General features: G+C 36.6%; 1 protein-coding gene and 1 pseudogene across 1 annotated transcript; one reads left to right on the top strand and one right to left on the bottom strand.

Annotated features, from left to right (window-relative positions):
• Window positions 1-9,954: 9,954 nt before the first annotated feature.
• Window positions 9,955-12,526, top strand: LOC148200134 (PI-PLC X domain-containing protein At5g67130-like). Its single transcript, XM_088112180.1, has 8 exons — window positions 9,955-10,416; window positions 10,509-10,631; window positions 10,954-11,091; window positions 11,208-11,306; window positions 11,405-11,708; window positions 11,869-12,092; window positions 12,203-12,289; window positions 12,380-12,526. Exons 1-8 carry the CDS (start codon window positions 10,330-10,332, stop codon window positions 12,419-12,421), a joined length of 1,104 nt encoding a protein of 367 aa, XP_087968306.1. The 5' UTR covers window positions 9,955-10,329; the 3' UTR covers window positions 12,422-12,526.
• A 155-nt stretch (window positions 12,527-12,681) lies between these two features.
• Window positions 12,682-15,246, bottom strand: LOC124848417 (receptor-like protein kinase FERONIA pseudogene; annotated as a pseudogene).
• Between the last annotated feature and the right edge of the window lie 1,353 nt (window positions 15,247-16,599).

The following is a 16,599-nucleotide window of genomic DNA, read 5'->3' on the forward strand; positions in this document are numbered from 1 at the left end:
AATATTATGTATAGAAGAATTATGTAAAATTGTTGTATTTGGGTTAGGACACCCAAATTGTCCTACTATTTATATATATTTTATTGATAAAATTATTATTATTATTATTATTAGGCTTAATACCTCTTTTTGTCCCTCTTTATAAGCGAAATGTTCAAGTTCGTCCTACCTTTTTTAAAAAGTTTAATGTGGTCCCAAGTTGTGAAAAAAATGTCCAATTAAATTCTTTTTGGTCACGGCGTTAAATATTTAACGATCCAGCTGACAGCATGGAGTAATCTGTGCAACGTGACTGTTTACCTTCATAATGTGGCAGTTGACGTGAAAGTGGCAGTGATTAAAAATTCTGAGTTAGGGTTTGGGTATTCGAAATCGTGCCACCACCATCAACCCCTTGAGCAGCGCCGTTTTTGCGAGCTCCTTCGTGTTATGAAAGAACCACCAAACACAGCAAATCACACCACGCGAAAGAACCCAGAGTCGCGAATACCTAATCGCAGAAACCCTCCACGCACAGATCCAACGTGACCTAGAACAGCCACTACTGCTTCTCCTCAGAACCACCATCATCCACCTGATTACCTTCGTCCAATCCAGCACGCGAACCCTAAAATCGCAGAGTGTCAATCCCAAACCGCAAGAACCACGCGAAATGCAAATTGAAACCACCCATACGCGAGTTCAGAACCCAATTCGGTTCTCCATTCGAAAGCCACAAATCAGAATCGCAATACCTGCAAAACCCCAATTCGTTCATCAAGCTTCTCCAATCTACACCGCGAGCTCGAATCACCTACAGGAAAACCAAGAACAACTCGCAAAAACGGCGCTGCTCAAGTTTGTCCTCCCACCCCAAATCACGATTTCGAATACCCAAACCCTAACTCAGAATTTTTTAATCACTGCCACTGCCACGTCAACTGCCACGTTATGAAGGTAAACGGCCACGTTGCACAGATCACTCCACGCTGTCAGCTGGATCGTTAAATATTTAACGCCATGACCAAAAAGGATTTAATTGGACACTTTTTTCACAACTTGGGACCACATTGAATTTTTAAAAAAGATAGGACGAACTTGAACATTTCCCTTATAAAGAGGGACAAAAAGAAGTATTAAGCCTTATTATTATTATTATTATTATTATTACATATTTTTTTTCATCATCTTAGTTATTATAATTATTACTATTATCATTACAACCTATCATTATCCACTTTTTATTAATCATAATATACATCAAACATTAGATAAATTTTATATTTACCTTACTCTTTATCTTATTTATGCTTTTATCTTATTTTATGGTATCCCGCAAACTAGTTCCACGAATTTGCATACCATATTTATCCTACATCATCAATTTATTTAACATGTCAGTTGAACAAACATAGTACAATTAAAGAAAATAAAATAGAAATAAAATAACGTAGAAAAATCAGAACAAAAGTTAAATGTATATATAGAAAGTAAAACATAAATTAAATACAATAAAAAGAAATAAAATTAAAATTACGCGCCTCATTAACGATGCAAATTTGTAATACAACTGTAGGAAAAAATTAAGAAAATAGAATGAAATCACATTTTCTTAAAAGCTAAAATTATCTTATATAAAAATAACAAAATATTTTTATATAAATTATTAGAAAGGAAGTTCAATAAACTAATTTCAGTTTTTTTATCCAAATATTTCTTAAACTCATTAAGTTTTTACCGCCAGCCCAAGTTATCATTGTTGGTTTCGTGGAATTATAAAAATCCAAAATGTGTCACATTATTTTTGAAAAATATCTTTTTAATTAGAAAAAAGAAAATAGACTAATATATTTTTGATTTTTTAATTTTAATGTAAAATTGAAATTGATTTCAATATGAAAAATTTAATACATTTTAATTCTCAAATCTTAAATGTAACATTCCATTTTTAACAGTAAAATACTACTAAAATGAATATTATATATATTATAAATTAACTACTATAAGAAACAAACCTACGAAAGTCAATATCTACACATGCAGATTCGTCCGACTTCTATTCTGAATCCCCTTGATCACCTACCGCATAAGTAACTGAAACAAATGTCTCCCCAAGCTCACACCAATCAAGTGATCATCGCAAAAGAGAAAACATACAAAAATAGACAACATAAAATCAAGGGTAAGCTAGATACAAAACAATACATTATAAGTTTAAAGCATTTCACATAAGAATCATATATAGTTTAATCCAATCCAAACATCTTATCATACAAAGACCTAAATCGACTATCCGGACCTAGAATAATTACCGAGCTATGGCGGGTTGTGCACTCGTGGTGGCCTCTACTGCTTTGCAAAGCCATTGTCAATGGGTTTCACCCTACCACACTCACGAGGTTAGTATGTTTCGGGCCTTAGAGCATACTGGAAGCCTCCAAGACTAAGACCTCCTGCTACTCCTCACGACATGGATCAATCCTCTCTATGTGAGAATGAAAGACCATTGGAGTTTCAGGATAACCCCAAGACTGAGCTCTCTACAATCATTCTAAACATACTTTGAACCTCACCAAGAGGATTCACTTTGGAACACAACATAGGGCACCTCTATGTAACTTCTCCGTGAGGATTATGGAATTACGTCCATCAACCATACTTTGAAATCACATACTTTCACTTGTAAATTCACTCATAATAATACTCAATTATATATTACCATACACCATCAAACACACTTCACAATACATGCAACACTTGACTTAATTCAACTCAAGACAGAGAAATAAAGAGTAGACTAACTCAAACCTTTCACTCAACGCACCCTATTCGTAGTGTGAAACCAGGAGTTTCTTGCATAGCGACATGTCTTGCTGTGTGAATTAACTCGCAGAGATACCAAACCTCAACCCCTCGCATAGCGCCCCAGGTCGCTATGCGAAAGCCCAAACAGAGACAAAAACCCTCAATCACTCGCTATGCGCTCCCTTTTACTATTCGAATTAAACTGACAGTGATCCTAAACCATCACCAGTCGAACAACGCCCAGATTCACTATGCGAATCATCAGACAGAGATCAATCCTCTCCAATCACTTGCACAACACACCAACTCGTTGTGTGAATGACCGAACAAAGAGCACCATATGAGGACTTGCTGTGCGAAACCATTCGCTCATCGAGTCTGCATAATTTGCAGAACGAAATTCTGCAGAATTATGCAACTCAAACACCAATTATCATTTTTAACTATTTTTCCCAACTTCTAACACCCCTAGATTGTGTTATATACCTAATTAAACTTGTCTAAGTGATTCTAAACCTTCCTACCATCAATCTAAAGTGGTCATGAACCAAATCCTACTCTAAAACCTCAAATTCCTCAACTTAAAGACCCAAATTCAATTCTACCACTTTGCACATGTTTTTTTTTACCATTTTAATGACTTAAACAAGTCACATTTGACTTACCTAAACTATCCCAACAGACCAATTGAGCTCTCAATTCCAATTTCTCATTTTCACTACCTTACTTCGTCACCAATGACTTCAAACAATTATATATCACTTCAATTTCAAACTAAACACATTATTAACAGATTTTAAACCTTTCACACCACCAATTACATATCATACAACATCCAATCATGTTTAATTACACAAATCATCAAGTTGCACATTATCACATTCAAGTTACACATCACATATATTAAAAATATCCAATTCAGTTCAACCAACTCAATACTCAAAATTTCATCATGCATATACTACAAATTTAATTCAAAACAAATCTAGCTTCCCTTACCTTAGAGAAACGCAACACAACTCTAGAGAACCCTGACCGATGCTTCCATCGCAAGAAAACTCTACAAAAACCTACAACTCACCGATTGGTGATTGGAGAGAAATCTAAGAACCTAAATTGAGTTCAAAATTGAAGAAGAGAGACTCTTGATCCATGCAAACAGAATTCCTCCGCAGGATCAAGAACCATAAACACTAAAGAAAGGGCTTTACCACTTACCTACTTGATTCAACCAATTGATCGGTCAGATTGGTAACCCTCAACGCCAAGATCACCTAGACACTTCCTGATCGTCGAACAGACACCCTAAATGAGAGAAGATATAGAGAGAAGGCAGAAAACTCTAGGTGAATAAGGTTATAGAGAGATAGAAGTGTTTTAGATAATGAACCGAGCTTTAGAAAGTTTTATTTATATTATAAGATTATTTTAAAGTGACTTGCTCGTCTCATTATTTTAATACACCTATTTACTCTAATACTCTATTTTCTAGGTTCTTACATTAAAAATAAATGTTTATAATTTTTTAATCGGAACATATTAAATTCTTTTGACATAACTAACATTAAAATAAAAATATATTAAATAGTATAAACAACACAAATATTAATATGAAATGTATTTAATAGATTATATTTATTTACTTTTAAAATTTGTCGATTAATATTAAAATTTTATAAATTCTAAACTAAAATTTAAGAGCTAAAAACATACTTAATAAAAAAATTGTTTATTTTTTAAGAAATGAATACATCTAAATGAAAAATAATATTAACGTAATATTCGTTGTTTTGAGAAGCACTTAGCTACTACCACCAAGTGTATTTGGGTAAAATCTTTTCATTATTGGTTTTCGCGTAAAAGTTAAATATAACAGTATACAAATGTTATGCATGGTTGCCACGTGTCTTGAACCCTGATCTATACATAGCTGAAAGTTGAAAAGGGCTGATACATATATCTAATTAATTGTCTAATTCGGAATTTGGATGCATGTGTGGCTTGTTTTATGGTCATTTCTTTTTCTTAAAGTCTATTATTATATCTTCAATGAGTTGGATTAGTCTAAGAAATTAGTGGAATGAAAGAAATTAAAATTTTGTATTTACTTTTAGAAAGGTTTTCTAATATATTAATCAGTGGAGATAACTTATAAATGGTACACTATACAAATAAGATTAATCATGTATGCTTGACATGTTTATTGCACATATTGGTTTGAATTACTTCTCTCTCATGTAAATAAAGGATTATTTTAAGAAATGTTTGTAAATTATTTTTTAAAAAAGAAATATAAAAAAAAACTTCTTTACAAAATTAGCTTAAGTTAAAAATAAACTTTAAATAAATTATATATAACAACTTTTACAAATTAGTTTTTGTATTTTTATTTATTTTAAAAAATTATTTTTTAAATGGATATTTAAGATAAGATATGTTTAAAAAGATATATTTAGGTGAGTGGTATCAACGTTTTTCACATCTCTAGCTATCAGTGTTGAAATGTTGTCCACATGAATTCCAACCAGTTACGTAAATTGAAAATTTTATAACTTAAATTTCTTTCTATCGAAATGTTGTCCACATGATTCAATCCAGTTATGTGGATTGAAAATTTATAACATATTGTTTCTATAAAAAGTTTGAAAAAAGAAAAGAAAGACAAACGGTAAAATAAAATTTTCTAAAAACTAAAATTAATTTCTATACAGGAGTTAAAATTTAAAATATAAGAAAATTTAATTTGAACTTTTCTATTTTTAATTTTATAAACAAATTCTAAACATAATCCTAATACAAATAATAAGGTTTTAGTAATGCAATATTTCTTTTTTATAATTGTCAATATAAATAAGAAAGTTAAAGTATAGTATCGGTAAAAGTGGATGTAAGAAGACATAAGTCGTCGTTAATGAAGGATTAGTATCGGTCTTGCATTAAAAAAAGAGATATAGAATAAAGACATGGAAGCTACATAAAATATCGTCGGCTAAATGCGGACGCTAAGTTGCATCGCTACTGTATATGCTAAAGCATAAAAAATATATATTAATTCTTTATAATAATAGAATATGTATAGTATGAAATATTAACCGAGCGGTTACAAACAACCAACCGGATATTTAGGTAATCTGTTTATATCTTATTCTGTTTATATTTTATTGGGCTTATATCAGCTCAGGATCCATGAGGTAAATTATAAATACAAAGCCAGGGCCAAAAGCCAGGTACGTTCCACTTACGCATTATTCACTCTACGCTACTCTCAAATACTCAATAGTGATAATCATTCACTAAATATTCAACCAAGAGCTGAGGCTCTTCAAATCACACGCCTAACTTGGGCGTCGGAGTACCTTTTGCAGGTACATCCTCCCTCGTCAAGAAGGAGACCGATCGGTTTGTGCCAACAGCGATCGGCCAATAGCAGGAGTTTGGAAGCGAGCGAGCGGCCCAGACACGTCAGCAGGTTAGTCTCTCGGTCCCCAAAAGTATCCACCGAAACATTTTGGCGCCCACCGTGGGGCCGAGCGGCAAACCCAACGGCGACTACGAGGAGCATGGAGGAACAACAAAGCTGAACGGTAAAGCCCGTTCCCTATGAAGCACTCTACGTGAATCATCATCTCTACGTGAGACGTCATCCACAAGATAAGTATTTTTTGAAATATGAATATTTCATAAAATATCTAATTGATAATAGATATTATAACAACTATTTTTATGTTAAATATATAGTATAATCCATAATATATTATATGATATATGATATATAATATAGTACATAACTATAAATATAGTTATCTAATTATTATAACCGAAACATTTTCTGGCGTGATTCAAATAGTCAAATAAATTATTGTGTTAGAGATAACTATCAACAACAATATTATAAAATCTCGAAACGGTTTTGATACCTTGTTTATTATCTATGTTATTTATTCGGTGCAATTCATAATATCTGGTAACCGAATCATTTATTATACGGTTATATACCATAATATATATCATCATGAGAATTTCAGCAATGAACATCTTGAACAAATATATATCGAAATCCACGCCATCAACTATGCAAGTGCAGACTAAGATCTAGTCATAAACGAACTTCATGCTTAAAGTATCATGGAATTCAATTAACGAAGGGGAAGTCTCCTATTGCAAACACTGATTGCCAATTTTGTCAGCAAAGTTCATAATTAACGATCAAGTCCAAGACCGAGCGGTAAATCCCTCTCGGAAGAGAGGTAAAACCCTCTCAAAGCCGAACGGTAAAGCCCGTTCCCTAGGAAGCACTCCTAGGTCGAAGACCGAGCGGTAAATCCCCCTCGGGAGAGAGGTAAAGCCCTCTCAACGATGAACGGTAAATTCCGTTCACTAGGAAGCACTCCTAGCTCAAAGCAGAGGTAAAACCCTCTCAAAGCCGAACGGTAAAGCCCGTTCCCTAGGAAGCACTCCTAGGTCGAAGACCGAGCGGTAAATCCCCCTCGGGAGAGAGGTAAAGCCCTCTCAACGACGAACGGTAAATTCCGTTCACTAGGAAACACTCCTAGCTCAAAGCAGAGGTAAAACCCTCTCCAAGCCGAACGGTAAAGCCCGTTCCCTAGGAAGCACTCCTAGGTCGAAGACCGAGCGGTAAATCCCCCTCGGGAGAGAGGTAAAGCCCTCTCGGTTAAAGTCGAAGGTCGAGAGGTAAACCCCTCTCGGTTAAAGTCGAAGGTCGAGAGGTAAATCCCTCTCGGTAAAAGTAGAAGGTCGAGAGGTAAATCCCTCTCGGTTAATGTCGAAGGTCGAGAGGTAAACCCCTCTCGGTTAAAGTCGAAGGTCGAGAGGTAAACCCCTCTCGGTTAAAGTCGAAGGTCGAGAGGTAAATCCCTCTCGGTAAAAGTAGAAGGTCGAGAGGTAAAGCCCTCTCGGTTAAAGTCGAAGGTCGAGAGGTAAACCCCTCTCGGTTAAAGTCGAAGGTCGAGAGGTAAACCCCTCTCGGTTAAAGTCGAAGGTCGAGAGGTAAATCCCTCTCGTTTGATGTTGAAGGTCGAGAGGTAAACCCCTCTCGGTTAAAGTCGAAGGTCGAGAGGTAAATCCCTCTCGGTAAAAGTAGAAGGTCGAGAGGTAAAGCCCTCTCGGTTAAAGTCGAAGGTCGAGAGGTAAACCCCTCTCGGTTAAAGTCGAAGGTCGAGAGGTAAATCCCTCTCGGTAAAAGTAGAAGGTCGAGAGGTAAAGCCCTCTCGGTTAATGTCGAAGGTCGAGAGGTAAACCCCTCTCGGTTAAAGTCGAAGGTCGAGAGGTAAACCCCTCTCGGTTAAAGTCGAAGGTCGAGAGGTAAATCCCTCTCGGTAAAAGTAGAAGGTCGAGAGGTAAAGCCCTCTCGGTTAATGTCGAAGGTCGAGAGGTAAACCCCTCTCGGTTAAAGACGAAGGTCGAGAGGTAAACCCCTCTCGATTAAAGTCGAAGGTCGAGAGGTAAATCCCTCTCGGTTAAAGTAGAAGGTCGAGAGGTAAAGGCCTCTCGGTTAATGTCGAAGACCGAGAGGTAAACTCCTCTCGGTTCCTGTTGAAGGACGAGCTGTAAATCCAGCTCGGTTAGTGTCGATCGTCGAGCGTCGATCGTCGAGCGGTAAAACCCGCTCGCTTATTATCGAAGACCGAGAGGTAAACTCCTCTCGGTTCCTGTTGAAGGACGAGCTGTAAATCCAGCTCCGTTAGTGTCGATCGTCGAGCGTCGATCGTCGAGCGGTAAAACCCGCTCGCTTATTATCGAAGACCGAGAGGTAAACTCCTCTCGGTTCCTGTTGAAGGACGAGCTGTAAATCCAGCTCGGTTAGTGTCGATCGTCGAGCGTCGATCGTCGAGCGGTAAAACCCGCTCGCTTATTGTCGAAGACCGAGAGGTAAACTCTTCTCGGTACCTGTTGAAGGATGAGCTGTAAATCCAGCTCGGTTAGTGTCGATCGTCGAGCGGTAAAATCCGCTCGCTTATTGTCGAAGACCGAGAGGTAAAATTCCTCTCGATTCCTGTTGAAGGGCGAGACGTAAATTCCTCTCAGTTCATGTTGAAGGACGAGCGGTAAAACGCCATCGGTCTGTCTTTACATGGAAAAAGTTCTAAAAAGAACTCTCTTCAACCACCGACAAGAGCGGCAGAAGCTCACCAATACAACAAACACACCCTCCCTCAAACTCATAAGTCCTATAGTTAACCACGGCTAAAGCGATATATATATTTTTTGTAAATAAATAAATAATCCCTTATAATATATTTTTTTTTAGTTTTAACATATTATGAATAACATTTGTTATATTACTTTAAAACATAATTAATTTTTTATTAATATTATTTCAAGAAAATTATTCAATATAAAGAATGATAAAATATATTTATATATTTATGATTATATATTTATCATTCTATATGTAAAGAATGATAAAATTTATTAGTATACGATGAATAATATATTAGTTTTAAATTTATATTATTTTTTTAATTACTTTATTTATACTAAATAATAAATATATTACTTAATTAAATTTTTTGTTTACTGGATTCTAATTTTTAAAAATTTTTATTACCTTTCTCGTATCAATTAATATTTTTATTTTCTTAATTTTATTTAACTATACTTAGTAATACATTTTAAAAATAATTAATAAAAATGGTCAAATATTTAAAAATTATATATATTTTGCTAGGAACATGGAATAATATTTATCATAAATTAACAAGAGAAATATATTTAAATCAATAAAAAGAGGATTATCTCCCCTTGTAGCAATAGCCTCTAGGAATAAACACAAATGCCAAGAATGTATACACGTATGAATCATCCATAAATCTTGAATTGATTGCTATGAATATGATTGTTGTATAATTAAAGTCAGAACTAAAAAAGAAAAGAAAAAGAGAGTGGAACTCAAACCAATACAAAAGACAAAATGTTTATTTAATTATTATATTATAAGTTATCTTTTGTCCGTAAAGCTACTCAATATATATAGAGACATGGGTAAATTTATATTTATTTCTTTCTTTATAAAGCTGTCCACTGTATTAATTATACCAGCATCGATAATGGTTGAAGAACAACCACCAGTAACCACAACCTTATATTTGACAAAACCAATGCTTATATAAATGTATTCAACCACCAACCTAGAGCAAGTGTTCTTTGCTTACCAAAATATCTTATACTTTCTGTCCTCCAAAGTCCAAATTAATTATTAAAAATTCAAAAATAGCACTTCAACCGTTGGTGTTGTTCTTTATAGTTCGGCGATAGGTATGAAAACTGAAAAGTTAACAAACCTTTCACACTCTCATTAGTCTAGCACTAAAACTATTGTCTTGAATTGATTTGTCTCCAATTATTAATGAATGCAACATACCCTCTTTCCCTTTCTATCCGGGAGTTCCTTTTTCTTCCTTACCCAAAACAGAAAATCCACCATTGCATGTTTTTTTCACTATAAATTTGACACCTTTTTTGTGATTATCTTTGCTCATTCACCCATTTCAATTCCTTTCACGAATCCCACAAGTCATTGTACAAATGGGTTTTCGTGTGTTCTTGCTTTTGGCTGTCATGCTTCCGCTGTGTTATCGTGTTGATGCTGCTTGCTCTAATGGAAACTGCAAGGTTAGTGTACCCTACCTCATTTGCTTTGAATTATGCCTTTAATTTCTCTGTTTTCAACTTTTTTATCATATTCTTTCCGAATCTTTGATCAGCTAGATGATGAGTGCTCGTCTAATGGTGATTGTGAAGCCGGACTCTACTGCTTTTCTTGCCCATTTGGGTATTTAGGCTCTAGGTGTGTGAGATCTTCCATCACAGATCAATTCAAGCTCATTGTAAGATCCCAATTCCTAAATGTCAAAGTTCTTAACATGCTATCACCAAGTTATATAAATTCTGAGACACTTGGGGTGATTCAGATTCTGGTGGGGTAGGCCAGAAACTGATTCCAGTTCCATTATTTTATATTATCTGAACATTAACTGCCTCTTTTGGAAAAATGTAAAAAAAAATAAAAATCAGTAAGTTGCATTTTTTCAGTTTGGATACCAAATGCCAGTGCACATTCTCTGTTCTTTTGTTTCCGAATCTTTAAATTCAGCCTTTAGAGGTGTTTAATCTTAATCTGTTGTTTATTGATTGTTTTTTTCTGTTTAGAATAACTCCCTACCCTTCAACAAATATGCATTTTTGACAACGCATAACGCATTTGCCATTGATGGAGAACCATCACACACAAAAGTGCCTCGAGCTACCATCACTAACCAAGAAGACAGTGTAACCCAGCAGCTAAAGGTATATTATTATGTAATTCACTATTACTATGCTTAGCTTCTTCTAATTTTCCTGATGTTCTGCCTCTTACAAGAGCTTAAACTCACTATTTTCTTCCGTCAATGCTTCATTTGTAGAATGGAGTTAGAGCACTAATGCTAGATACATATGATTTTAATGGAGCGGTGTGGTTGTGTCATTCATTTCAAGGCCAGTGCTATGACTTCACAGCTTTTGTATGTAAAATTCATCTTCCCACTTCTGTTTCTTTACAAACACTAATGACCAACAAGTTCCTCTACACCAATACCCTAACTTTATAATCAACAAGTAGGAACCAGCTATAGATACACTGAAGGAAATTGCAGCTTTTCTATCAGCCAATCCAACAGAAATTGTCACGCTCATATTGGAAGATTATGTTAAAACGCCAAAAGGATTGACAAAAGTCTTCACGGACGCTGGTTTGATGAAGTTTTGGTTTCCTGTGACTAGAATGCCAAAGAAAGGAGGAAACTGGCCTCTAGTGAGCGATATGGTTGCAAAAAATCAAAGATTACTAGTGTTCACATCCGTCAGGGCTAAAGAACAAAGTGAAGGCATTGCATACCAGTGGAATTACATGGTTGAAAATCAGTGTAAGATCACACCAACTTCTAAAGCTTCTCTGTTCTTTATTGTGTAATAGGCACTGGTTAATTAAAGGAAAAATACCAAAAGGTAGAGTGTGCATTATGGTATACATTTATTCTTCCTTACATTGTCAGTTTTCATTTTTGATGTTCTTAAATTCATCAGATGGGGATGGTGGAAGAAAAGCAGGAAGCTGTCCAAGTAGAGCAGAATCTGCTCCTCTTAATGACAAGAGCAAGTCCTTGGTGTTGGTAAACTATTTTCGGTCTGCTCCATTTAAGGCAATCACATGTGAAGATAACTCTGGAGGTCTCATTGACATGCTACAAACCTGTTATGTTGCTGCTGGCAACAGGTGGGCTAATTATGTTGCTGTTGACTATTACAAGGTAGAACTTTGCCATATTTTTTATTTTCACTACTAATTTTTGTTGTTGAAGGATACACTGTTTTATTCATTCATGCCAATACCAATTATAATTTGGGGATCATTGTGCAGAGAAGTGAAGGAGGAGGTTCCTTTAAAGCTGTGGATACTCTCAATGGGAAGCTCTTGTGCGGTTGTAATGATGTTCATGCCTGTGTGGTAAAGATTTTCAGTCTTACTTTCTAGAAAGAAACATGAAGTTATTACATAACTGTCCAACAATTGAATTATGATTCTTTTCATTTTCAGCCTGGATCTACTTCACAAGCTTGCTCAGCAAAGAAAGCATAGCAACAAGCTTCCTCAATTGTCTAGATTAAGAGTCTTTTTAACTGTAGTAACTTGTTTTCATCCCCTTATGTCTGCTTCGATACAATACAAATACTATTTTATGCAGCCAGCCAGTTTTACCAGATTATATGTTTGGTTCACAACTACAAATGTGTAATACTAGTTACCAGAAAAGAATATCTTTTAAGGTGGAAGTGACATTTATAGGAAACCTTGGATGTTTCAAGATGAAGATACATATTTCACAAGCTTGTTCGGCATTGAAGAACCCCCTTTTTTTAATCATTGTCCTTAAATGCAAAGGATTGTACAAGTTCAGCTTGTTAAAACAACAAAGAAATCAACCGTAAAAAGAATGGTTGTAAAAACTCAACCTTCCTAAAACAACAATAAAATATCTGCGTTTGTTAGAACCATCGTATTAAACTCGTCTCATCAAAATCGTTGATCCAAGAAATGAAGTAATTCAATCTGCCTAACCAGACAATGGGTTTTTGGTATTGGAATACGCCTCGCTAATATCTGCAATTTCTTGTAGTTGCAGAGCATACTTAAGGTTCCCAACCACATCATTCATGGACGGTCTAAGCGTCCCGATTTCCGACAAACAGCTCACCCCAATCTTGCAAAACATTCTAAAGCATTTGGGCGCGATCTTCCCATTCAAGCTGGGGTCCAATATCTGTGCCATGGTTCCTTTTTGGTAACAGTACCTAACCCAATTACAAAGCGACTCTTGTATCGGCTCCGCGGTGCGGATCAGCGGCGGACGAGCGCAAAGTACCTCAAACAACACTACCCCGAAAGAGTACACGTCAGACTTTTCCGTCAAAAATTGCCGTTTATAATATTCTGGGTCTATATACCCAAAGCTACCCTTCATGGCGGTGTCGCAGACATGAGCCTTGGACTCAACTATGGGTCCAATTCTGGAAAGCCCAAAGTCCGAAACCTTAGCCACCCACTCCTCATCCAACAAGATGTTCGTGGTTTTCACGTCGCTGTGGATGATCGTGTATGTTTTGGCGCAACAGTGGAGATAATGAAGCGCCTGCGCTGCGTCGATACAAATCTGCAAGCGTCGCTTCCATGGCAACGGAGGTTTCTCGCTGTTGTAGAGATGGTCGCGGAGGTTGCCACGAGCCATGAAACTATAGACCAGGATCAGCTCCTCCTTGCTGTTGCAGTAACCGATGAGTGGAACGAGATTGCGATGGCGGAGCTGCGAGAGCAACTCGATCTCATTCAGAAACTCTTTAGCGCCCTGCTTTGAACCCGGTTTGTGGCGCTTGATAGCCACCTCCATCTCGTTCAGGAACTTTGTAGGGCCATTTGAACCCGGTCTGAAATGCTTAAGTGCCACCGGCATGAAAATTCTGCGGATGGTGCCCCTGTACACGTGGCCAAATCCCCCGACGCCGACGACGGCAGCGTCGTCAAAGTTGTTGGTGGCGGCTTTGATCTCGACGAGGGATAAGCGCCGGCAGATGAGCGTGTTGGTTGACAGTTCGTGTGCATTTGTTGGCAGTTGGTATACATTGGTTGAGAACGAGCGTAAATTGAACTTGGATAATAAGCACCAAACGACGGCGAAACCAACAAACGAGACCAAGACGAATACCACCCCTGCTATGATAATTTTCTGTTTTGTGGTGTAATTCGTTTCGTTTACGATTGATAAGACGTTCCTTCTCTTTCCGACCGCAAGACCGTTCTGCACGTTCGGTCTGGCGAGGTTGTTGGAGTCGCTGATTTTGAAGATCTCGGCACCGTTGAAGCACGGATTGCTCGAATTCAAATAAGGATGCAATTGGAGCGAGAGACTAACCTTTTCCTGAATATCCTTTTTGGGAATCAAAAGGACGAAATTTCTCTGCACAGCGAGACCTTTACCTTGGTTGCTCCATCTCATAACCTCAGCGTGATCCTCAGCCAGGTCGCTCCCTATGTAAATGCAGAACACCCTGTCAGCGATGTTAGTAATGTTCTGGTCAAGTTTACAAAAATGGAGGCTAACCAAGTAGTAGAAGCCAGAGTCAACGGGGAAGTCCCAAGTCAACTTAGGTGATCTCTTCGTGATACACGCTGTTCTGTAATAGAGATCGCTTGGGATGGAAAATAACTCGATTCCGTTGATGAGAGCGTGGGAGTTAGGCTGTGAGGGAGTGCAGCTGAGGTTGAGTGTCTCACTGTTGTGAACGTTGACCACGTATTCTCTGAACATGGTTTCCGAGTCTTCTGCGTCGGCGTTGAAACTGTAGAGAGTGAACTGGTTGCAATGAACGGTGAAGGATGCTTGTGTACGGGGAAAGGAAGGGTAAGAAGCTGGGTAGAAGAAGAGGCGAAGAAATAGGAGCCTGGGGTTACCGGGAAGGAATAATTGAACTGGGAACGAGACACACGTGCCGTGTTGTAGGGTACTTGAAGGGTGGAATTAGGTTGTGGTGTTGTTGGGTTAGCGGAAACGGTGTTGTCTTGATTAGAGAAGAACATTGAACCTGTGTCCCCTGTCCATGTTCTTTCACCGTCGTAGGATGTTCCAGTGGCGCCGCAACTGATTGTGAAATTGTTAACTGTGGTGTGAGCTTGGAGGTGCGTAAAGAGAAAGAGGTGGAGGAAGAATTTGAAGGGGGTCACACTGTTGAACCTCATTATTAGGGTTAAGTCGTATTGTGAAGGCTCGATGTTCTCGTTTACTATAAGTTTCTAGGAGTTGTTGAGAAGCACACAAAACAAAGGAAGGATCGTTGTACTGAGCGAAACCTGAAAGGAATTTCGTCTCAATCCTCATATTTGGAAATCTAGTCTAATTATGCAGATACACTAACATTTCAGTTTTTATTAAATACTATATAACACTAGTCGTAGTGCTTAATATTTCTTTCACTTAAAAAATAAAATATTTAAAATAATCACCTAAGTAAAACTATTCCAATTTTATTAAATATTATGTAACTTTTTTATTTTAAATATAAAATAATTTAGGATAATAAGGTGTACCTATCTAGTTAACAAATATATTAAAGAATTTGATTTAACAAAACTCATTTAATATAATTTGATTTAATAATATCTGTTTTGATATAAAAGTTGATACCGAGATATGAACCTGATGAGTCACGTCCTTTCCTCCTAGAATGTTGTTATCTTCACGTCTTCTTCCTGTTTAGAATACTCCGGGGAGAAGGGAGTGTGTATCTGCGAAGGCACTCCGACGCTCAAGTCAGAAAAAGGGAATTGTAGAACTCTTTTAGTTCAATACTAGAAGAAAATGATAATTTTCTCCTCTTCTCATTCAGAAAAACGTACCTTTTTTTCCCTTGCTTTTCATATTTAACCTAACGATAAAATAAACCGTTTACCTAAAAATCCGGTTGGTTAGAGAACTTGACCATTTGGAATCGACATATACATACGATCGCTATAATACGATCGTTTAATGATTGATGCCAAGAGGGTGACTCGCGGGCCAATCGCCAACCGCTTAGTGTAATCGATGTATAATACGATCGCTTAACGACTAATGCCAAGAGGGGTCATGGCAAGCATGTGGTATTCCTAAGCGGTAGTTCTACCTAGTGGATGGACGATCGTTCAGGAATGATTGTAAGACGGCTCACTATTTTGCGCTTTATTTATCCTCAGTGGTCGCCTGGGTTACCGGTCGACTACCTCAAATATCCTACTATACAATATCTAAAGATATTGTTGGTTAAATTATTGTAATATATGTTGAAATCTTGATAATTTAATTATATTTCAAATATTCCTTAGTATAATGTATCAACAAAATATATGATGTATTTAATTAGTTTATATTATTTTTTATTATCATATTCAACCTTTATATGATAAATTTGTGTTATATATTCTTGATTTTGTGACTAATTTTGTAAGGGTTTATAAACTCTATAAATACATGTGATTCCTTTAAGGAATGACATACACTCTCTTACTCACTTATACACTCATATATATTCAAACTCTTTTACTTAAGCATCACAGAGTTTTATTGCCTATGTTCCATATGGATCTTCCTCTGTGTTCCAACATTCAGGACCCCAATATGGATCTTCTTACTCATATATGTTTTATCACTCAAGAGCATTCATTAGGAATATTCAAGCCATTTAGATTTTGTCACTTGTTAGGAGTTCGGTAAAACTTTATCTAGGATG

This window comes from Vigna umbellata, chromosome 4 (genome assembly GCF_029865625.1).
Source record: "Vigna umbellata cultivar VRB3 chromosome 4, Vumbellata_1.0, whole genome shotgun sequence".
NCBI lineage: Eukaryota > Viridiplantae > Streptophyta > Magnoliopsida > Fabales > Fabaceae > Vigna > Vigna umbellata.

Excerpts from the sequence above, each read along its gene's own strand:
- LOC148200134 (XM_088112180.1), top strand. The coding sequence starts at position 10,330 with ATGGGTTTTCGTGTGTTCTTGCTTTTGGCTGTCATGCTTCCGCTGTGT. Across the intron at positions 12,093-12,202 it reads TTGCTGTTGACTATTACAAG|AGAAGTGAAGGAGGAGGTTC; the intron begins GTAGAACTTTGC and ends ATCATTGTGCAG. Across the intron at positions 12,290-12,379 it reads ATGATGTTCATGCCTGTGTG|CCTGGATCTACTTCACAAGC; the intron begins GTAAAGATTTTC and ends TTTCATTTTCAG.